Here is a 23,265-nt window from a genome sequence, read left to right as displayed (position 1 = left end):
ACTCTGACTGTGTCATTTTTCTTCGTTTCCTTAACTTCTAATGAGCTTGCTTCCTAAGGCCTTAGGACTAGGATTTTTTTATCTATAGAAATACTCACCTTCCCCCATGGGCACAGTACATTCCACCAAGACTCTAACTCACAGTTTCTTATTTCTTTGGATTCCCCCAGGGGAATTCAGTAACAGTACTGAAAAATGTACCTTTACGGAGCCAATGTGCCTCTGAGAGGCTGTTGATGAATCTTATAATAGGAAATCTTTACATCTTAACCTAATGTTAAATGCACTGAGAACTAATTACTAAAAGAAATTTGAGATAATTTGTACTTTGTAGGGTTAAGACTTCTTATATATACCCAGGGTGGTGTTGCACACCTTTAATCCCAGCACTCGGAAGGCAGAGGCAGGAAGATCACTGTGAGATCAAGGCCAGCCTGGTTTACAAAGCGAGTCAGGCCAACCAAGGCTACACAGAGAAACCTTGTCTTGAAACCCTGCCCCTCCCCAGAAGAAGACTTCTCATATATTAACACCTGAGAATCCCCTGGCCCAACGATACACATCCACCTTTTGTTTAAAGTGGAGTGTGCCTTTGCGGGCTGCATGCTTTGAGCAACTTGGGCCTAGGGGGTTGGTCATCACTACATACTCTGCGGTCACTCACAGTGAACAGTCCCCCAGAAAGCCTGTCCTCCACTGAGCGACATGGACCATTCCAACAGGCTTCACTTTGAGAGTCATGGTCTGTGTCTCCAAGCACAGCCTGACTCCACCAACCCCCACAGCAGCTCCCGCTCCCGCGCCCCTCTGCCGCTGACCCGAGGGGAGGCTGATGCGGTTGCCGTCCTTCAGCTTGAGCCGGCTCTTCCTGAACTTGCCCTTGCGTTTCTTCACCCTGGGCTTCTCCTGGCACAGCTGGTGGATGATGATGTTGAGCTCTCGCTCCAGGATGTCGATCTCCCGCTCAGCCAGTTCCTGCTCCCGGCGTCGCAGCAGCTCCTCCTGGGTCTTCTGCTGGAGAGCAGCCCGGGTCAGCTCCTCCTCCCAGGTGCGGAGCTCCTACAGACAGGCAGAGCCAGCCGAGGGAAGAGCGGGAGTCAGTGCAGAAAGGATCTGGGCTAAGACAACCCAGAGAGCTCTCCCATGGTGCCCAGGAGAGAGAGAACACTCAGCAGTTAGCCGGAAAGGGAACACTCGCCAGCACGGTGTGAAAGGAAAGTGGAGCCCAGCCACAATGTGAATACAGCCAGAGAGGCTAACGCCATAGAGCAAGCCTGGAGACATGACGTGTCTCCTTATCCTTGGGGAGTATGTCCAAGACCCACAGGGAAGGTATGAAGCAACGGATCCTTCTGACCTCTCTATGTATTGTGCATCTTCCTCTAAAATGCCTCCATCTTAAAATTTAAACTCTAAGTTAGGCATTGTAAGATATTAACAACTAATAGTATAATGATAACAATATATTACATTAAAATCACCAGCGTTGCTACTCTTGTCCTTTGGAACCTTTATTAAATAAAATAAGGGTTGCCTAAACACAGAACTGGCATCTCACAGTAGCCAGCAAGAAACCCAAGATCAATACTATCAAGTGTCAGAAGGATGACTGTCCCCAGGAAGGACAGAACAAGACTGCATGATGATGATGCTCAGAACAGCATGCAATTGAAACCATGAAACTGTTCACTTCTGCAATGGTCCATTTAATACTCTTGGACTGTGGTAGACAGTGGTAAAGTCAAGCCATGAAAAGAAAACTACTGAAACTACTTGACAAGATCAAATTTTCATTTTTCCTACTGGCTTGTGTAATATATAAAGTATATTACGATTGTAAAAAAAAAAAAAAGGTGGCCAGGAGTTGGTGATTTAGCAATCTTAACAAAACCCAGCCACTGCAGACACTGTAGGGCTCCTCCTAGCTGGAGGAGTAGAAGTGAAAGGAGCTCCATCATCGGCTCATTCAGAGGGACCCTAATGATCTGCTACTAGCTCCCCGCAGCCGCAGCCACTATGGCATGTTAATTGTGTGACCTGCCAAACGATACTCTGCTTAGGATCACAGTGCTGCAAAGGAGACTGGCCTCTTGGAATCAGATCCTGAATTTACCTTTAAACCATCTGCGTAGGGACAACAGTGGTATTGCAAAGAACATAGGGCTGGGACTTAGGTGGCCCCAGTTCAAGGTCCTACTTCCTCACTTACTAGCTCCGGGAAGGTGAAGCCATGGGCCCTCAGCTGTGAGACGGAACCAGTCACTCCGGCCCCACATGCTATCATACTTGCAGGACTAAGAGGTTTCATTAGGCTTTTCAAGTGGGGAAAATAAAGAGAAACAGTAAGTTATACAATTTTACATTCTATTATTATCACACTGCTATTTATTTATTCATTTAATCCTTTGCGACAGGGTTTTATATTGTAGCCCAGGCTAGTCTTACAGTCACTTTATAGCCCTGGCTGGTTGAACTTAAAATGTACTACAATTTGGTCTCAAACTTGCAATCCTCCTTCCTCAGCCTCCTGAGAGCTGAGATTACAGGCATGTGCTACCATGTCTGGCTATCACACTATTAACTCCACAAATTTCTACAGTACGGAGTGAGAAGAGAAAAAAGGAAACTAATCAAGACTATATGACCACCTCTCAGGCCCCTGCATTTGGCCCTGCCCAACTGCACACTATCAGTTTCATATGTGTGAATGCTGACTGCTCGGGCCGTACCACAGAAAAGGAGAGGGCTGGGGGAATGACTATTAAACCCCAAAGCAGAGCTCCGGCAAGCCAAGAGGTGCTAAAGTCCCCAGATGACTTGAGTTTGGAATGCTTCCCATAAAAACACGAAAACTGACTGTTTCAGGCTGCTACCCTGTGATGTGGATCATCACGCAGATCCCACAGAGAAAGGCACTGGTGTGAGTGGGTGGGCGCACCAAGTGCAGGAGCCCCAGGGAGGCTTGCCTGCTGAGACAACGCATGCCTTTCCCTCCTCTCTACCTTTTCCTTGGCCCTGAGTTGATCAAACATCTCCTGAATCTCATGTTTCCAGTCATCCTGCAGGCAATGGAAGGAGTCCTTGGGCATCTCAAAGAAACCAGACTCTTCTATAGTCATCAGCTGGTCCAGGATGCTTGTAAAAGATGGACGTGAGTGGGGGTCTGGATTCCAGCAGTCTGGATGGAAGAGCAAGAAAAGAGGGAAACGTGAGTGGGCAGAGGCAAACGGAAGCCTCGGGACACTGCATGGCCCCACTTACCGGAAAACGGCCTCAATTTCTCCTTCTAGGGATGGAGGGATGGCTCAGATGTTAAGAGCACTGGCTGCTCCTCCAGAGGACCCAGGTTCAATTCCCAGCACCCACATGGCGGCTCACAACTGTCTGTAATTCCAGTTCCAGAGGATCTGGCACCTTCACACAGACACACATGTAGGCAAAACATCAATACACATAAAAATAAGTAAATCTTAAAAAAAAAAAAAAGAAAGAAAGAAAGAAAAGAAAGAAAGAAAGAAAAGGAAATAGAGCCCTGAGTTTAGGGAATCACCAGACAGTGAAGCAGACTGTGTCATCATAACCACGACGAGGGGACACCAGAAGTCAAACGCTGTGCCCTGTACACACCATTGAGTAAGCCAAGGAAAACAAGAACAAAGCTTCCTGTGCCTGACGCATTGCCTGATTACCCCTTACATGATTCCAGTGGGCCATGGTGACTGTGCCCCAAATTCACACACACACACACACACACACACACACACGCACACGCACACGCACACGCACACGCACACACAAGCTACTATCCCCTAATCTCAATGGGAGAAGAAAGCAAAGGGAAAAGCATCAGGTTGAGACAGGAGGAGTGAGTTCTACACAGTCGCCGCCCGGCCGGCAACACGTAGGCACATTCCCTCTTGGCTTTGCTTAGCTTTGTGTTCCTCGTGATGCCAGTGACCTCATTTAGAGCCCCTCTCTTCTAGATGACCTTCTGTTCTACACACAGGATATGCAGGTCGGGGAAGAGAGCAGCTGCAGCTTGTTTTGTACTGCATCATAAGATGCAGGCTTCAGTTACTAATTTCTACAGTCCCTGCAGAAAGGAACCTGCTTTGGCAGGGTGTAGCCACTGTCTAGAAACAGCTCTCCCAACTCCTCCTTCCCCCTGGGTGGCTAAGATTTCACATCCCCTTTCTGCAGCAGACATCATGACATTTGGATGTATCTTCCGAGCGCTGCAGAAAGGTGAACAGCCACCAGTTTTCCTTGGGCTGGGAGTTGTTTACCTTCCATGAGTTTGGCAAAAGGTTCTGGACACGTAGAAGGAATAGGAAGGGCGAGTTTGTTCATGGCCACTCCATAAGCCACTGCTAAGCCGTCAATGCCTCGGAAGGGCACCTCACCAGTCAGCAGTTCCCAAAGCAGCACTCCGTAGCTGTAGAGAGGAAAAAGACAGAAATAATAGCTCCTACCTCACCCAAACAGCTACCGAGGTTCTTCCAGGCACCCCATGTCATCCTCAGTCCACAGGAAGGCTGGTGAAATAGCCACAGCAATATAACGGGGAGCCACAAAGCCTACTAGATTCAAAGCACAGACTCTGGAGCCAGGAACATCCGGTCTCAGTCTTCTTCCAGCAGCCCCCACCTCTGACTTCACGGTCAAATCACTTTGTTGTTTTGAGTCTCTAATCTCTCCTCTGGAAGGAGCAATGCCACTATCAGTCTCACAAGTTGTCATAAACCCCAACGAGCCTTTCAGAGTGTAAATAAGTATTCAATGGCCATATCAGTTTTATTGTTTTAAAACAAGGTCTCACCACTTAGCATAGGCATGGCCTGGAACTCATAATCCTCCTGCCTCAGCCTCCCAAGGGCTGGGATTATAGGTGTGCACCACCATGACTCACTGCTATTGTTAATGAAATACGCCTGTAGAAGAGATGCTCCCAAACAGAATCTTCCTGTTTTTAGAAAACTTTTGTTCTGGTTATGTTTATTTTTAGCTTTAGAAAAAAACCAGCGAGCATCTATTCAACATGGCTTTTGCTCCTGTAAAAGACGTCTTTAAATGTCTGCTAGGTGAAACACATTTCTGATTCCAGATTGGTACGAGTGGGACCTCCACAGAGGCCTCTGCCTAGCTCTGTTGGGAAAGCTCCACAGGGAAGACTGGGTCAGCAGAGCAAAGCAGCACACCAGCTGGGAGAATTCCAGTGTCTCCTACCTAGCAAGTTCAGAGAAACGGTTCTTCATCTCCAGTCAGGGAATGGACACAAAGCTTGATGGAAGAAAGAGTGTCCATGGATCTACAACCAAAACCAGGAAAACCCACCCAGCATGCTGTCGTTCCCGGAATAAGTTAGGACAAGAAAACATAATGCTGTGAACACCCAGAAGGAAGGTGCCACACTGCCTTAGTTTACCGTAAAGCTCCTCACTAGTGTGCAGCTACAACGAAGGCCATATAAATTAAATGCTGATAACAATGACGATGGGGATCTCTCAGTGGTTAAGAGACTTGTACTCTTGCAGAGGACCCAGGCTCAGTTCCTGCATCTACATGGTGCCTAATAATCATCTGTAGTTCCAGTTCCGGGGGATCTCACACCCCCTTCTCACCTCTGTGGACACCAGGCATGCATGTGGCACACACATATACATACATCCAGGCAAAATGCTCATATACATATATATATATATATATGCAATTTAAACATTTTTGTAAAGGCAAAATAATAATTAAGAAGAAGGAAGAGGAAAAGGAGGAAGAAGAGGAGGAGAAGGAAGATGAAGAAGAAGAAGAGGAAGAAGAAGAGGAGGAGGGGGCAGAAGAGGAGGAAGAAACAGCCCAGTGTGTATTTAACAGGAAATCTTATTTGTTTAAAGGGCCTTGCTATGTAGCCCAGGCTGTTTCAAGCTTTCTATCCTGTTGCAGTTTTCTGAGTGCTGGATAGCAGGTTTGTGCCAGCACTAGACTCTGTTTTCCTTGTATTTTCACAATGCTGGAGACTGAAGCTAGGGGTTTGTACATGCTAGGCAAGTATTCGGCCACTGTGCCCCTCTGCCAGACCTATCAATGTGTTTTCTTGGTTTGGTTTGCTGTTGTTGTTTGTTTGTTTATTTGTTTTCAAGACAGGGTTTCTCTGTGTAGTCCTGAGTTTTCCTGGAACTTGCTCTGTATCCCAGGCTGGCCTCAAACTCAAGAATCCTCCGGCTTCTGCCTCCTGTATGCTGGCATTAAAGGTGTGCTGTTACCACGCCCAAAGCCTCTCATGATATTTTATATGTGTAGAGAGTACAGCATTTTTCATCACCCTGAATCTGTGCAAGGATGTAGGCAAGTATGAGCACTATTTCCCAAGTGAAGAAAGTGAAGTCTTGGATGGGTTCGGTGGTCTATATAAACCCTCAGCTCCAGTCACTGTGAAGCAGGGTAAAAGACATAGGTCATCTACATAGAAATTAGTGAGAGGCACAGAAAAGGCAAAACTAGAATGCGGAGATGAGCCACCACAGACATATTAGGGCACAAAGAAGGAATCCCTAACAGACCAGAGCAGGAAAAGCAAGCAACCTTTGAGCTAACTCCTGACGGCTTAGGGAAAAAGGAAAGTCAGGGTTCCGAGGACAAGGCTCAGCACATAAAGATGAGTGAGCAGGCTGCTCCAAATTCACTCATGACTCCAAACAGTGCACCAGCCTACGTGCCAACGTGCCAGGGCACTGGGCTTGGGGACCTGCATCTTGGGATGATCCAGCCATCCTGCCTTTACTTTATTAAGGCTTCAAGATACTGTCACTTTCTCTATGTATCTTGACAGGATGTGTCAGTCATAGAACTTGTCTTGTCTCTCTAGAGGAGTTGAATTTCAGACACAGTAAGCCTACCATGGCCTACTAAGTTTTGACTGCCATGCACTGTAGTTGTTTGTTTGCCAATCTACAATTCCTAAAGAGTGGGAATAATATTACCAGTTTTTAGTCTTCACACTCTCCGGTTAAAGGTTACCTCTCACTCTGTTAATAGGTGTGTATAGACAGATTACTACAGCTCTCATCTCTCAGCAAAGAATCTTCTTTTTGCAACAGGTGGAGACTATTACAGAGATCATGTCAAAATGCAGAGTAAATGACCGTAGGGTGTTCCACCCCAAGTGGTACATCTCCAGTATAACTGCTATACCTAAGACTCATGGGAAACTGTGAAAAAGGAGGCAGAAAAATCCAAAGATTCAAAGGTCCAGGCCCTCTGCTGCTAGTAGTGTCTTTAGACAAGACAGGGAGCTGCAATTGTGAGATCTCAGTATGGCTGTCCACACGAGACCCGCATAAGGACACCAGGTGACGTGCTGAAGTGGATGGAGAAAACCTCATGGGGCCCCGCTCCTAGGTAAAGAGCCACAGTCAGTCAATGTCTGCTGAGCGAGGGGGAATTGGTTTTGCCCAGACAGGTTATCCAGTCCCAAGTGGTCAGCCCTAAACACATGTATATATATAAGCAACACTAAATGAACTCCGCAGGCTGGGTGTATATAAAGCAATAATAGTTTAGAAAGAGGTCATAAATTTGAGAGGGGGTGGGAGGGACATAGGAGGAGTTGAATAGGAAGGGGGTGCTGAAAGGATGTAACTACCGTACTCATGTATGACATTCTCAAACAAAAAAAAAAAAGACATATGGGTTGTTGGGCAGGTGCAGGAGATGAGTGCATGCATGGTCAGCTGCTCTTATAGGCTACCCTGCGCGTGCTCCCGTAATCTCTGAACACCATTAATTATACTATTAGAGTTGAGGATGCGCTTCAGCGGTGAAGTGTCTGACTAGCATATACATACATACATACATACATACATACATACATACATACATATATATAGCACAGTTTCCACCCCCAGCAGCAGGGTGAGAGGGAATGAAGGAGGAACAGGACAGGCTAGGAAATAAAAAGAAACTATACTTCTGCTAAACCTTGATTATGACTTACCTAGACAGTGGTCACACTTGGAAGCTTTTACCATGCAACTTCAAAGAGCCCTCAGCACCCCTAGCCAGATTCCTAGGTTAGAGCTACTCCCATCCTCAGTTGACTGCTTTCAGTATCATGCCCATTTCTACACTAGTGGTGCCATAGACCCTTGTCCCCCATCCAAGCAATGATCATTATCTTAGCCCTAAATACAGAGTGTTACAAAGACCTAAGTGTGTCCTGTCTGTGTCCCAGCATCCCTTCTCTAATGGTTTCCCACTAGGCCTACCTAGGTAACCTATGACGATATCTCAAGCCACCCCCATGAGGGGAAGAGTTGGGGCTCTCCCCTCCACAGCATCGACGAGGGAAGCTCTGCCACACTGGGCTTGCTGGTTTGTCTGTGATCTGGTCTGCCTGGAGGCTTAAGAGCTGAGGAGGAGGATGGAGACTGTGGCCTGTGCATGGCTCATAGTAAAGATTCAATAAACAGCACATGCCAGCGTAAAAGAATCACAAGTCATTTAGATCAGCTTTCCACAGGTCCTAGGCATGTGTTCACCCTCGATGGGAGCCCTGCTGGATCTGAACTATGGTAGGCCACTCATTCTGAAAGAGGCTATCTGCCCAAAGCACAGGAGTGGGAGTGCAGAGTTGGTGACATGTTTCTAGGGTGTAAATATTTCTGTATGAATAGATGTTTTCCTCTAGTAAAGACAGATATTTTGGAGCCATTCAGGGCACGCTTGAGCGGTGAGGGGTGAAGGTCCATATAAAGGAGTCAGTAAGCCATGTCTTCAAGAAAATGCCACAGCATAGGAGCTAAGAATGCTGGGAAAAAGCAGGTGCATTATGTTTTCAAACTGCAGCCATCAACCAAACAGGGCCAAGGGCTTAAGTCCTAGGAACATTTTATTATTTAAAAGGATTTTTACTTAATTTTTTTAATTACAGGGGAGAAAGTGCCTCCAGAGTCCTGGCCAGCATCGGACCCTCTCCAGTTACAGTTACTGGCAGTTTTAAGTTGCTCAACACTGATGCTGAGAACTAAACTTGGATCTTCTTGCAAGAGCAGTAAGCAATCTTAACCACTGAGCATCTCTCCAGCATCACTGGGAACAATCTCAGCTAGAGAGTCACTGATTGTGCTGACTAGTTTAAAGTCAATTTGACATAAGCTAGAGCCATCTGAAAGGAGGAAGCTTCAATTGAGAAAATGCCCCAAAAAGATCTGGCTGTGAGCAAGCCTGTAGGGTATTCCCTTAATTAGTGATGGAGGAGGGCCCAACCCACTGTGTGAGGTTCCATCCCATCAGGGCTGGTGGCCCTGAGTTCTGTAAGAAAGCAGCGCCCCTCCATGGCCTCTGCATCAGCTTCTGTCTCCAGCTGCCTCCCCTGCTTGAGTTCCCGTCCTGACTTCCTTTACTGACGAGCAACGATGTGCAAGCATAAGCTGAGTAATCCCTTTCCTCCCCAACTTGCTTTGGTCGTGATGTTTCAGTAGAGGAGCAGTAAGCCTGACTAAGACACCGGTAGACCGTATTTTCCGCTGATCTGAAGTTCATCACTAAGCTGTTCCCGTTAGGGAACCAAATGGTTTTATTGGATGCCTCTCACTACAGCTCCTGCAACTGGCTTTCAACACTGACTTTGGAACAAGACCCAAATCTTAGACTTGTAACAGGATCCTGCTCTTTCCTGACTACCACTTCCTGTCACTTTAAGACCCTAAATTAGGTGTTCACATTCCCTTCCCACTAAGAAGAGGAATGGAACCTGGTGAGACTCTGTCCATATCACATCATCACCAGCAGAAGCAACTGAGAAAAGAACAGAGCCTCAGAGAAGTGAGACAGGACAACAAAGCAGGTTAGCCTATAGAGAAAGGGAAGGGAGGGAGAGAGTGCCCAGCGGCTGTGACGAAGGGGTAGGAGGGGGTATCTCCTCCAATCACTCTCTCCCTATTCCTGGGAGAATTTTTATTGGACACACAGTAGCTAAAGTTGCATTTGGTGTCTCTTCAGGCCCAAGTGGAAAAGCAAGTGCAGACAACGGGACAGAGGAGCTGTGTAGAACACACAGATGGTCTCCAGAGCAAAGGCAAGCTTCTAGCCACGGATAGGCTTGGTGTCCTTTCCTGCAGACTGTAGCTCAGAAGTACTGCAGCTCAGATTAAACCAGCAGGACAAGGACAGTGGGGAACCTGGAGAATCTGAGTCCCATGGGGCACAGCTGTCCTGCCAGCCTGGGCTGCCTAGACTGCTCCTTGAAGCTGAAACGCACTTCTCTTAAATAAGCATCCACATCGGTGGGTCTCCTTGTAATGCCAGGTTAATTAATACATCGACGAGGCCTAATTAGTATCAATCTCACTAGTGTGTGATGAGACACTGCAAGTGTCAGGCCACATAGAACTGCTCTTTTTACAGAGCTATAGCAGTTGACTATCAGGTCAAACATTTTCAAGGAGGAAAACATACTCCGCAGTCGGCACTTCATTCTGTAGCTAATATATGGGGAGATTAGAGAAGACATTCAGAATAGGAACAACACTGAAAGAAACTAAAGGAATGAGAATATCTCAAACTTATGGATTAGAAAACACAATTATTACGATGTGTTACACATAATTCACAGAGCAAACACAATTCCTCTGGAGATCCTAGGTGTCGTCCTAGACGGTGGCACCTATAACCCCAGTGCCTGGGGATACAAAAACCCGGAGGACTGGGAAGTCACGAGCATCCGTCCCTGTGTATCAAATTGGAAGCCAGCCCGAACTATAGGAGATCAGTCTTAAAGCAAAACCAAACACCTCCAGTTGCTTATTTTCTAAATTAACAAAATGATGCTAAGACTTCTTCTGTATGTGAAGGTGTCCCTGGTGTCCTTCAGACAGGACAGTCTGTCCTATAGTAGCTTATCCTCCTTCAATGGCAACATGATTATTTTTTTAGATCTATGTCCTTGTGACCTCTTAGGTTGACACTTGCTAGTAGAGATAGCTGACCATGTGTAGTCTGTAACTTCACAGTTCTTAGAACCCGCTAGGGACCCATCTATTCCCATTTCTAGATAAATGTCCAACACACACACAGCCCTGAGTAAGAGAATAAGCAGATAACTGGGAAGGACAGTTCCAAGTTATCAAGAAGAAGACAGCACAGAGAGGACCCACTGGCTCAGCAGCTTACAGGGAGGATCCCGGGTTAAGTCCTCCCTGCACTGAGCAGTAGGAGCTCCTGAAGCCCAAGCCAGGTGCCTGAACCAAGCTACTGCTTGACATAGGGTGATTTCCCACCCTACAGGTCAGAGATGGAAGTGCGCGGTGCCCCGGAATCCGAGCTTTCCTGAAGAGCCAGCCATCTAGGGCATGCCGTGCCTGCACGGATGAAGCAATTGCCACAGCATTCCTTAGCAACACTAGGAAATCATTACAGAGGCCGCAGACCTACGTGGGGTGCCTTGGGTCTATGCAACCTCAGGTCCAAGTCCTGAAGTGTGCAGGCAAAACAGACCTGGGAACTCAGGGGCTGCACCTTACCTCCACACATCGCTGCCTTTGGAGAACATGGAAGCACGGATGACTTCCGGGGCCATCCAAGCGTACGTCCCTGCCGCACTCATCTTGGTGGTCCGGTGCCATTCCCGAGCCAGCCCAAAGTCAGTGATCTTCAGAATCTTGTTACTCAGGTCTCCATTCTCCACTTTCTGCAGGATCAATACTGAGTGAAGAAAGCAATAGAGAAGAAACCAGGTAAGCACCAGTCACGGGCCTCTGCGCCCACCTGCCTTCTCCTGCAGACGCTGCTGTTCCGCCATCATACACTGACAGCAAAAAACACCATCTCAAGCCCACAACAGTTCACTCTGCACACTATACTTTTGTTGACACCTTCTCAAGTCTCTGCGATGCCCTTACAAGGTAGGCATTGCAGGCCGAACATCCTTATCTAAAAGCTATTTAGAGGTCAAGCTACACAGGTGTTTACAAATCTAAAAGGACCCCAATTCTGAAACTCTCTGGTCCCACAAACATAGGATAAGGGGCACTCAGCCAACATGGTGTCACTCTCCAGGCAGCCTGACTTAGAGCCTGATCCCCTGCTGCAGTGACAGAATTGCTATGAGCCACACAGACCCTTATGAACAACAGCCACCTGGGCTCCCTGCATCAAAGCACACATATATTATACCCACTCACAGGTCACTGGAGATGCATGTTGGATTTTCAAAGTTTCAGTGTCTAGACAACTCTGTGACCCCATTACAGGCATATCCCACCCACCTTCTGACACTGTGAAACTGACACCATCACAGTGCAAGAAGGAAGGTTCCCTCTTCACCCCGTGAGGAAGAATACATGTTCAACATGGGATACAAAAATATATATATTGGAATAAAAAACCTAAAACCAAAAGAAAACCACAAACCCAAAAACAAACCCACGAAAACAACCCTCCCCTCCGTGTTTTAAATAAGTCTGCATTTAGTGTTGGACCACATCCGTAGCGACCTTAGATACTTAAGGTCCACATGCTGTGGGTTGGACATCACTGATACTCTTGGACTCTGGAGATTTTTGTCATACTACAGACAGGTCCCCCAACCAATTGAGACTGACTGATGAGATGTGGAAGGTCAGAGACACACACTTGCGCACACTTATGATATCCTCAGTGAGCACGCTCAAGGAAGAGGAGCTGGTGCAGCGGTGACCTCAAAGCACTGCAGTGTGGGAGGCAGCCTGGTGTGCCCAGGATGGCAGCTGAGGCAGCCACCACACCCACATGGTGGTCCCAGCCATAGGTGTAAGCTGGCAGAGGACAGTTCTAGCTAAAAATCACCTGAACCAAGCTGTCTAAGACGCCATACTGTAACAAGGAACTCTGTGGAGTTAGGGGACTAGAAAGCTACCTGGATAAAGGCAGGACAAGCCTCCTTGTCCCAAGTGGAATGGTTCAAAAGTTTTGTGTGAGCATAGCCTGTTTAGCAGGACATAGCCTTGCCTGAATCTGTGTAAGTGGAGTTCAGAGCAAGAAGGAAGGTTCTTTCTTCACCCCTGTGAGGAAGAAACCTGCTACAGACAGTATAGCAACTAAATATTAAAGGAGATCAGATAGGCCCAGAAAAACAGTAAAAGGTGTGGTGGCACACGCCTTTAATTCCAGCACTTGGGAGGCAGAGGCAGGTGGATCACTGTGAGTTTGAGGCCAGCGTGGTCTACAAAGCGAGTCCAGGACAGCCAAGGCCACACCGAGAGACCCGGTTTAAAAAAAAAAAAAAAAGTAAAAATGATACAAGTTAGCTCTCAGCCCTGTGTGGCAGACCTAGAGGCTCCTGGCTAGCCTCCCTGTACTATCTGACACAGATGTCTTACTCACATTGCAGCCCCTGAGAGCAAAGACTCTTCAGTTAAAGAACAGATGTTTTAGGGCACAGCCACACCCTCCTTCTCCCCCACCCTCATCCACTGAACTGTCACATCTTGAAGGGATGTGGCCCAAAAAGCTCCAGGTCCTACCTGCCTCTCAGAAAAAAGACTCTGTGCCAGGATTACCAGCAGCTACAGAGCTGCAGGCTGGAAAGAAACAACCCCACCAGAGACCTAATGGGCTCCGCCTCCCTCCTCCTCTACACACTACTCCAGACACATCCCTCCCCACTCTGGCTTCCCCTACCCAGGTGCTTGAACAGACACAAAACAAGAGAAGAAGAAGGAGGGGAAAAAAACCTTCCAGAATCTTCTGAGGCAAAAACAACACGAAAGCAGACATTCAAACAGCCAGGTAAGTGACACTAAGGAAATTTCCCATTCCCACTCCAGAAGCCACCAAGCCACTGACTGTCCAGAGCAGCCCATATATAAGATCCCTGAATATACACTGAGTGGGGTGCAGTCACCCAAAGCTCTAGGTAGCTGGGACAGGGTGCAGCCAGGAGAGAGAAGTCATTCCATATTAGTCTGTCTGGATGTTTAAGATGCATGACTGACGGGGCAAGAACCCACCATGCACTGTCTGTGTGCACGGGGTATACAGCCAGCCACAGGTCAGTCCCACCTGCTCATCACCATCCCACCCACCTCACACTCAGCTGACCTCACACAATTGCCCTTTGGACCCCATGACCTAGGGACCCACCCTCATCAACAAAGAGGACTATAATCTGAAGCCAGTCGGCTACCTCAGCAGGCAGTAGCAGGTCACAGTGTTCTGCATACTGGTCTCCCAGCACCAGTGCTTGTGAAAGCTTTGCTTTACATTGCTATCATACACCAGTTAGTTGAGACAAAATATGAGACACACAGTCAAGCACTGTACAGCCAACATCCGGTAGAGTGTAACTCATCTACAGTGCTGCACAGCTGCCACCACTGCCTGTTTTCAGGACATTTTCATCACCACTAAGCAAATATCACCCCCTCCATTCTTCTCTCCTTCCAGGCCCTAGCAAGCCCAATGTGCTTTGACCCCATGGAGTTACCTCTAGTGAATACTTCACAAAACAGAATGCTGTAGCATGACGTCTGCCTTACTTCACTTACTGTGTTCAAGGTTTGTCACATTACAGCTTTTATTATTCCCACTCCTTCCTGTGGCTAGTAATATTCCATTGTAACGAATTCCTGCTGTACATGAAGTAGAAGGCCAGCTACTCGGTTTGGACCACATGCTGTGTAGCTGAGCATGGCTGCTTGCTGGCACATCCTTCCGAGTCCTTTAGGCATCTCTGAGAGGCAGGATGACTCTCCCTGCCTCACCCATTTCAAAAGAGATGTGAAGATCGGTTGGGTCAGTGTCTGGTTGGTGAGGGATGGGGATTAGAGTAGAATCCTCACCTCACAGCCTTGTTCTCCACATCTGTGCTACATGATCCAGAGTTGAGAAAGAAATTCTGTCTTTAAGCTTAACTCAGTTTCCTTAGTGCTGCAGCTGACTGGCTTGTCTACTCTGCTATCCCACTGTTCCTCCTCAGCAGCCAAAACCAACTGCACACAACCCAGCAGTTCGTATGCCTACACAGTGCCTACCACCTTTCCCTCTAGACCGCCATGGGACCTGACTCCTTCTCTTCCAGAACCTATGACATCTTGCTCCAGGAGCCATGCAGGAGGCCAGGCTCTCAGCAAGCACCGCCTCCTGCCTGGCCAGTTACTGACTGAGGTGCACCTGCGCATTTTCTCTGCCGATGGCTTCCCTAACATTAACGTTGACAAGTACTGGGGGATGATGACACAAAGCGGAGCTGAGTCAGAGGGAGTGATGCATCAGCCAGGCGACAGTTTTATCCAGGTTCTCTGTTTCAGAGGACCTCAGTCCACCACAGTAAGGAGGGCACAGCGCTCACTGCAGAGGATCGAGTGGTGGCGGTGGTCCTCATGCTACTGCCCCGAAATGAGCTACAATCTTCCAAATCCTGCTCTTAGCTACCTACTTCTGTCAGCCAGGCCTCGTCTCCCAAAGGTCCTACCACCTATTCGTCTGGTAATGGGCTTCATGAACTAGTTCTCCAGCATTTAAAAAAATTAGAGTGTGTGTGTGTGTGTGTGTGTGTGTGTGTGTGTGTGTGTGTGTGTGTGTGTGTGTGTGTTGACATGCTCATGCTAACAGCATTGAAGTGCAAGTTGAAGGACAGCTGTAGGAATCAGTTCTCTCCTTCCATGTTGGTCCTGGATCAACCCAGCCCATCAGTCTTACTGGCAGGCACCTGAGCGCTCTAAGGCTTCTTGACAGCCGCTCCAACTGCCTTCTCTCTCCTCATTTGCTTTTTCCATATCCTTTCCTTTTCCTTTCTTTTCTTTCTGGGTTTTGTTGCTCTGTCTTCTGACCCTTCTACTGTGTTTTTATTCCCTATCATGGTTTTCTAAGTTCATTTGGGGAGGGGAGGGGAGAATTACAAATGCTCCTGGCAGCAGCTGCTTCTGTAGGATGGGCCTAATGTCTCCTCTCTGCCTTTTTGTTTTCTGCCACTTTCTTTTTTTTTTTATTTAAATGCATTATTATTTTTGTTTTGTTTTGTTTTGTTTTACAAGATGGGCTTTCTTTGTGTAGCCCTGGCTGTCCTGGACTCATTTTGTAGACCAGGCTGGCCTTGAACTCACACCTGCCTCTGCCTCCTTTTGAGTGTAGGGATTACAGGCGGGTGCCACAGAGTACTTTGCTGAGTCAGGCTCATCCTTGGCTCTCTTCTGTGATTCAGCACATAGCTATGCTTGTGTTCAAAGGGGTACTCCTTAAGTTTTAAAGATACACACTGAAATATTTACATGTGAATTGGCTGTTGGTGGTTTCCTTCAAAATAGTACAGGATGGCAATGGCCAGAGTGATCGAAGGAAGAAGAGCTATGAGCTGGTAACTGCTGAGACAGAGTAGAAGCGGTGCCATTCTCCTCATATGGGCGTGTCTTCCATAGGAAGAGGAAGAAAAGAGGGACAGACAGGGACCTAGGATGCCGAGTCCACCCCAGTGCCACCCCTGTGAAGCCCTCTCCAGGACTCTACCTCTCTACCTCTGACATTCTTAAAGTCTGTAGTTCCCTGAAAGCGTCATCAGTCTTCCCAGGCCTCAGTCAAGCTCTGCCAACTGTCTTGAGGTAAGAATGGAAAAATCCAAAACCCAAAACCCAAGGGTAAAGATGTTAGGGGAAGTGACTGTGCCAGAGGGAAAGCAAAAAGCCCATGCCCTCCCACTGCAGCTTTAGGGTACCCAAGGAGACATTTGTGATGTTTCATTTCTGCACCCAATTGTCTCTAAGGAAAGAAGAGGGGTGATCTAGGACCCCAGCTGCAGCCAGGAGCTTTGAGTGCCCACAGAGCCATTGCTAACATGGGGGCAGTGCCTCTGCACTGACTCAGCAAGAGCCTAACAGGAAACCTGGCAGGGGCCACTGCCAGGCACAACAGTACAGCCAGCCAGGGCGCATCCCCCAGCTCTCCCGGCCTGGCCCTCTGCCCACTCTATCCCTTTGGGCAAGGCCAAGAGAGAGCAGACTTGCTTACTGGGCAAATGATTCACTGCCTAGACTCCCTGACTCCAGGCTCCAGCAGAGGTGTGGTGCTGCCTGAGCATGGCCGGGAGATGCCAGCAGTAGCTGGGGCCCTGGCTGGGTTCACGGCAGCAGAGTCTCACCAAGTTCCACCTGCACAGCCAGCAAAGCCGGGCTTCGTCACAAGCACGCAGGCCTATGGAGGAATGGAGAAAATGGAGCCTTTGGGCACTAAGGATCCACCTCCTCTTGAACTAGACAGACAAAGCCAGGAGTATTCAGGACAGGAATCTTTCCCTGGTCTCAGCTAGTGCAAAGCTGAGCCGTAATGGCCTCTCCTGTGTGGAGCACAGGATACTGGACAAATGTGTCTTGACTGAGGTTGGGTTTTTTTGTTTTTTGTTTTTTGTTTTTTTTTTTAATCAAGGCATCACAGAATGCTTCTTTTAAATCTCTTCGGGCACTAGGCTGCAAATACTTGTTCTAGGGCCCTCCATCAGTCACTGAAGAAACTATCCTAAGGGTCTCTAACTTTTAAAACTATGTCCTTTCTGCTTTAGGAAATGTCTTTATGATGCTACTTAAAGTTATAGTGAGCACTGACTTAAAGAGAAAACATACCACAGCTAGTGGTCATGGCCTTGGTGAGTTACACTCATCGTCATCTTTAATTCTCTCAACAAACAGGAAGGCAAGTGAATTACTAAGCCTACTTTCAAACATGTAGCCTGAAACTGAAACAGGATGGTCCACAGGAAAAGCAGAAGCTAGACATAACTGAGTCCTCAACCAAGGCTCCAGACACCCATGCTGTGGTGTGCAGCCAAAGAGAACACTATGGGTGTTTACACTTCATCAGTATACCACCACCTACCCACATCTGAAAACCAGAAGAAGAAACAGCCGCACTTTCTGTAGGCACATATAGCCAGTCAGCAGCACATCACAGGCCCTAAAGCAGCCACCTGCCTGTGGCCTTTTCCATCCACACCAGCATCCCTAGGCCTCCAACTCCAGGGTGCTAGCAAATGAGAGGGAGGGAGGAGGGAGAGGAGGAGAGGGAGAGGGAGAGGAGGAGAGGGAAGGAGGGAGGGAAGGGAGGGAGGGAGAGAGCTGTAAGTAAGGGTTACAGCAGAAGGTTAGAGTCAGCACTGTCGGTGAGAGAAGCCAAACTGAAAACAAAGCAGAAATGGCCTGTGCAGCACTAGCAATGCTGGCAGCCTGTCATGGAAGGACTGAGATTAATGGCAGGAAGAGCCTGAGATCTGTGACCCACTGTTGGTCACCTCACTTGTTCTCTCTCCCTGCACAGTAACAGATCCACTGTACACAGTTCCAGAAGGGCACGGTGACTTAAAGCACAATGCAGTAATGCAGTCAGTTTTTGTTGCAAGGACAGCCAGTTAACAATCAGTATTAACAGTTACTTGGCAGTGGTATGCGGCTGGGGGCCCCTGAGCCTTGATCTTCACCCATCCCTACACTGTGTGGCCTGGAAGAGGAAAGTGACAGCTACCACCTCGGACCATCGAGCCGGGACCACACCAGAGTCAGCAGAGCTGTGAATGGCAGAGGTGTTGCGCCAACCCTGTTAGGTTTCTACTGTGATAAACACCATGACTGAAAGCAACCCGGGGAGGGAAGGGCTTATTTCATCTTACAGCTCATGGTCCCTGATGAAGGACCGGGACTCAGGCAGAAACTTGAAGAGAGACCTTGGAGGGGTGCTGCTCCCTGGCTTGCTTTTCATGGCTTGCTCAGCCCACTTTCTTATACAGCCCAGGACCGCCTGCCCTGAGGCGGCAGCACCCACAGTGTGCCATGCCCACTAGAGGTCAATTGGATGGAGGCATTTTCTCAATTGACATTCCCTTTTCTCAGACGACTCTAGCTTGTGTCAAGTTGACAAAAACACTAACCACCAAAGTAGACTTTGTTCCCCTCAGAAGCACCATGAGACAGGCCTGCTGTCTGCGTTTCTACCTGCATCCTAGTCTTCAGAACTGCCACCAGAGTACCCCACTAAGCTCTGCTTGCAGTATTCGACAGCTTCAAACCCTTCCACATCCCTCCCACAAACCAGTTCCAAGGGCCTGAACTAAACCACCAGGCCCATCATGGCAACAGCTCTGTCTCTTGCCACAAATGTTCTGTGTCGCTACTTTTCTCATTGCTGTGTCAGAATACCAGGCAGAAACAACTCCTGGGGGAAGGTTTATTCTGGTTTAAGGCCTCGGGGGTTGCATCTCACCACAGTGGGAGCACAAGGCATGGGTTACACAGGATTAGCACTCAAGAAACACAGAGCTTGGGCAGGAACCTGGACTGGGTTATAACTGGGGTCTAACCCCAACCCCGCGGTCCAGTTTCTGCCATCCACTTCCATGTAGCTTCCCCAGACAGCAACCCCCTCCCCACAACACCTAGGCCTCCCCGCTCTGTCACCCATCCCTCTCCCTTCCCCCCCCCCCAAGAACCAAATGTTCAAACCCAGGAGCCTGGGAGGGACACTGCACATTCAAACCACCACATACATGGATTCCAACTCCACAGCTACACAGAAGCAGCATCCCAGTGAGCCAGCTCTCAGAAGAGTTCTGCAGAGCCCCTCTGTGCTGCTGTGAAATGAACCAACCTGAAACATATGCTTCTGCTGTATATTTTTAAAGTATTATGTCACATTCTATAATAAGTTTTGATATAAACCTTTTTACATGAAAAAAAGTGTATATTGAAAATCCAAATGAACCAGACTCCACGCTAAAGGACTTAGTGTTGAAAAAGAAATTGAACTAGGACTCACAAAGATGTTTAACCAGCCAGAAAAAGCATCAGAGACCTTCACTCTCTATTATTAGTCATGTATATGCTTTGGTTCTCTCTAAGTCTCCCTCTGTTTTTCTGAAATAGGAAGCATGCATCCCTGGCTGGCCTTTACTCACACCATGTAGCCAAGGATGGCTGCGGTCTCCTGTACTTCTGCCTCTTAAGTACTGGGATTATAGGCATGAATTGATATCCCTTTTTGAGAAGGTCATTCACTGTTAACCAGGAAACACTATCTAGCTTATGAAATCCTCCTGTCTCAGACTCCCAATTAGCTGGGAATACAGGTGCATACCATTGTGTCTGGCTACACTTCTGTTTTGCCTTAAAGAGATTCCACCATTTTGAACTTTACATTTAATTACATTAACAGATACCTGAGCAACAGTGACCTGCTTTGTCTTTTTAACCTAGGTCATCTATGTGATACTTAAACTTCTTTCACCGGGGATACGCATGCGTCTCAGTGTTCTAGCACTTCTTTAGTGTGCATAGGCCCTGAGTTTATCACCAACACAGAAGCTAGTATAGTAGGGGCTGTGGAGCTGGCTCAATGGATGAAAGCACTTGAGGGCCTGAGTCTGAATCCCCAGAACCCACGAAAAGAGAGACACAATAGAGCGAGCCTCTATAATCCTAGGGCTCCTGTGGGAAGATGGAAGGCCGAGCCAGGAGGATCCCTAGAAGCTCACAGGCCAGCTGACCTGCTCAGACAGTAGAAAAGCAGCAAGAAACACTATCTCAAATAACGTGGAAGGCCAACTGACACCCAAGGTTATACTCTAACAAACACACATGTGCACCAGCACCTGCATGTGCCTGCATTTACTCATACAAATGCAAACACACACACACACACACACACACACACACACACACACACACACACACAATATACTAAACAGTTTAACACTATCTGTTACTACATTATAATAAAACAGTAGTCTGCAAAATTAATAGTTCAATTTAAATTTCAGCTATTCTATCTGTCTTCTGTCACATGGAAAAAGCACCTGAAAGACATATATGTTAATGCAAACACTAAAGATCTCTGTGTAGTGGGAGTCCAAGTGACAGGTTTTCTTTATGGTCACCTAAACTGTCAAACTCATTATATTTCTACATGTAGTTAATAGCTTAGTAATAGCAGTGGCTACTGTTTCTTGCATGCCTTCTATATCTGTTGCACTACAGGGATTCCACACACATGGTGTCTGAGCCACTCTTTCTGGCAGCCCTGCAAGCTGCATAGCATCACCATTTTACCCACAAGAAAACTGGGGCTCAAAGTTAAACGGCTTTTCCATATCTAAGAGGAAGAGGCAGGCCTAGAACGTCACTCTGGCTTCTCCAGCACTCCACAATGCCCCTAGACACTGGCCAGATGCTGAGCAATTTTGTCTCTATGCCTTCTGTTTCTCTACAGCACTGAAGCCACCTTCTTGTCATGGGACAGCCTCAGATTGTATAAAATTGAGCAGGAACCTCCTCTAATCCTATGTTCTAAAGTTTAGAATCTAAAGAAACTAGTGCATGCATCTCTGCTGGACACACCAGCACTCGAGGTCGCTTTCTGCATGGCACTGTCACAGCACTGACACAGCAAAGAAAGAAATCCCGTGTTTAAAATGAAGAGCACTAGGAGAGATGCTACCAAAATTACTACCAACACTAATTCTACTCCTGAAGGCAAAGCTCCTTCCATTGGAACTCAGAGGGGGGCGGGGGTATCTTAGCCTAAAAACAAACAACATGAGTGCTATTCTGTAGCGGCCTTTGATTCCTAGATTAAAAGCAAGCACCTGGGGATCTCAGCAGCTCATAAGATCAGGACAGCTCTGGCCAGGTGTGGTGGTAAATGCTCGCTGGCAGACGTTTCTTCAGTCTTCCAGGCACAATCCAGGACAAATATGTGCTGAAAGCACCAGGGTCAAGACAATACATTAGCTTGAGAGTTAAAACAACAGAGCTATCGGGCAGGACAAGCAACCCTCTTACCCCAGGTATGAAGCCATTATAGAAGATCTGAGATTGGCCATTGAGTGGTGCGGCCTGCCCCTGCAAACTGCACGAGATGCTCCACCTGGCAAATGCAGGCAGAGCATCAGAACATCAGGCTTGTGCTAGCTTCCAAATCTAAGATGCTCACAAACACAAGGATAAGACTGAAGAAGCATAGGAATTCCTAGGACCCTGAAGGCCTGTTTTCCCCTAGGAGAACGTCGCTCTCATAATGGGAATGTGTAACCTCCAGGCCTAACACAGCTGGGGATCACAACAGACATTACCAATCCAGCACCTTCTCTGTCTCAATTTCTAGAATCTTCTCCCATCAGTTCTTCAGACTGTAGGCTATTAGAACTACAAGACAAGCCTGATCCATCTCTCCTTTTCTATTGACCTCTAGGCCCTGTGGCTTCCTCAGTTCCTACCCTTTCCCATCACACTGTCCTCTGAGACCCATAAGAAATCATCATCAAGGCATGTCCCACAAAAGTCTTCACTTACCAGGAGATTGGGATAGATGTGAGGACATCCTACTGGGACTCTAGGTAAGAGAAATATAGGAGATGGGGAAACAGAAGGACCCAGAGGGTCCTAGAAATCTACAAGAAGAATATCATGATGGGTGGATCGGTGCCCAGTGGGGTCTGCTCAATTATTGCACTAACCAAGGACAATACAAGTAGTAAACATTAAACCCCTACTCTGATCTACCCAATGGACAGGACATTCTCCACAGTTATGTGGAGAGCGGGGACTGACTCTGACATGAACTCTGGTGCCCCATATTTGACCACCTCCCCTTGGTGGGGAGGCATGATGGCACTCAAAGAAAGAATAAGCAGGCTACCAAGATGAGACTTGATAGCCTATGACCATATAGTGGGGGAAGAGGTCCCCCTCGGTCTTAGACCTAGGGGAGGGGAATAAGGTGAAAGCAGGAAGGAGGAATGGGAGGATACAAGTGATGGGATAACAATTTAATTGTAATCTGAATAAATTAATAAAATTAAAATTTAAAAAAATCATCGAACTACCTGTTATGTTCTCTTTTCTAGAATGTTGTATCTTACTCGGTGACTCTACCTTAGGACAGCAGAACAGTTTCCAGAGAGTGGTGACAACTGCTAAGACTCACACAGCACAGATGCCAAGGGCAAGTGTCACGTCGCAGACCTCAGGACTCCAGCCCCACAGTGCACCAGCAGCCTGAACCAACGCTGGAAGAAACATCACCCACTGCCCACCCACCCCAGGAAAAAACCTCCTTCACTCCTCCACCTGAGAGGTTCCATTCATCAGCTCCAAAGGAGACTCCATTCCCTCAAATTCTAAAAGGCGTAAGGACTATCTGTGGTGCCTACTAGCATTCCAAAGCACCAGGCCCCCTAGTATCACAAGTACCTACTACACATTTCTTTTTTTTTAATTTTTTATTAATTTATTCTTGTTACATCTCAATGGTTATCCCATCCCT

At 47.5% G+C, this 23,265-nt stretch overlaps 1 protein-coding gene and 1 long non-coding RNA gene across 6 annotated transcripts in view; one reads left to right on the top strand and one right to left on the bottom strand.

Moving 5' to 3' along the window:
• The window catches only part of MAP3K9 (mitogen-activated protein kinase kinase kinase 9), a 72,947-nt gene that overhangs the window by 16,119 nt on the left and 33,563 nt on the right, over window positions 1-23,265 (bottom strand). For 4 of the 5 annotated variants that reach the window (XM_084792996.1, XM_084792997.1, XM_084792999.1 and 1 more), the window contains 4 exons: window positions 11,514-11,694; window positions 4,287-4,435; window positions 3,003-3,178; window positions 819-1,059 (listed from right to left, as the gene is read on the bottom strand). In XM_084792996.1, the coding sequence (XP_084649122.1) occupies window positions 819-1,059; window positions 3,003-3,178; window positions 4,287-4,435; window positions 11,514-11,694 (747 nt within the window). Of the gene's footprint in view, window positions 1-818; window positions 1,060-3,002; window positions 3,179-4,286; window positions 4,436-11,513; window positions 11,695-19,492; window positions 19,527-23,265 lie in introns of those variants that run through there. The other variant, XM_084793000.1, reaches the window with a different exon arrangement.
• Window positions 15,280-23,190, top strand: LOC311603810. The gene is made up of 4 exons (XR_014781268.1): window positions 15,280-15,456; window positions 16,386-16,565; window positions 22,192-22,336; window positions 22,847-23,190. It is a non-coding gene; the product is annotated as an uncharacterized lncRNA (long non-coding RNA).

The sequence above is a fragment of the Acomys minous genome, assembly GCF_964271855.1.
Source record: "Acomys minous genome assembly, chromosome: 8".
Classification (NCBI taxonomy): Eukaryota; Metazoa; Chordata; class Mammalia; order Rodentia; family Muridae; genus Acomys; species Acomys minous.
Note: the sequence above shows the minus strand (reverse complement) of the source record. Positions and strands in the feature narration are given on the sequence as shown.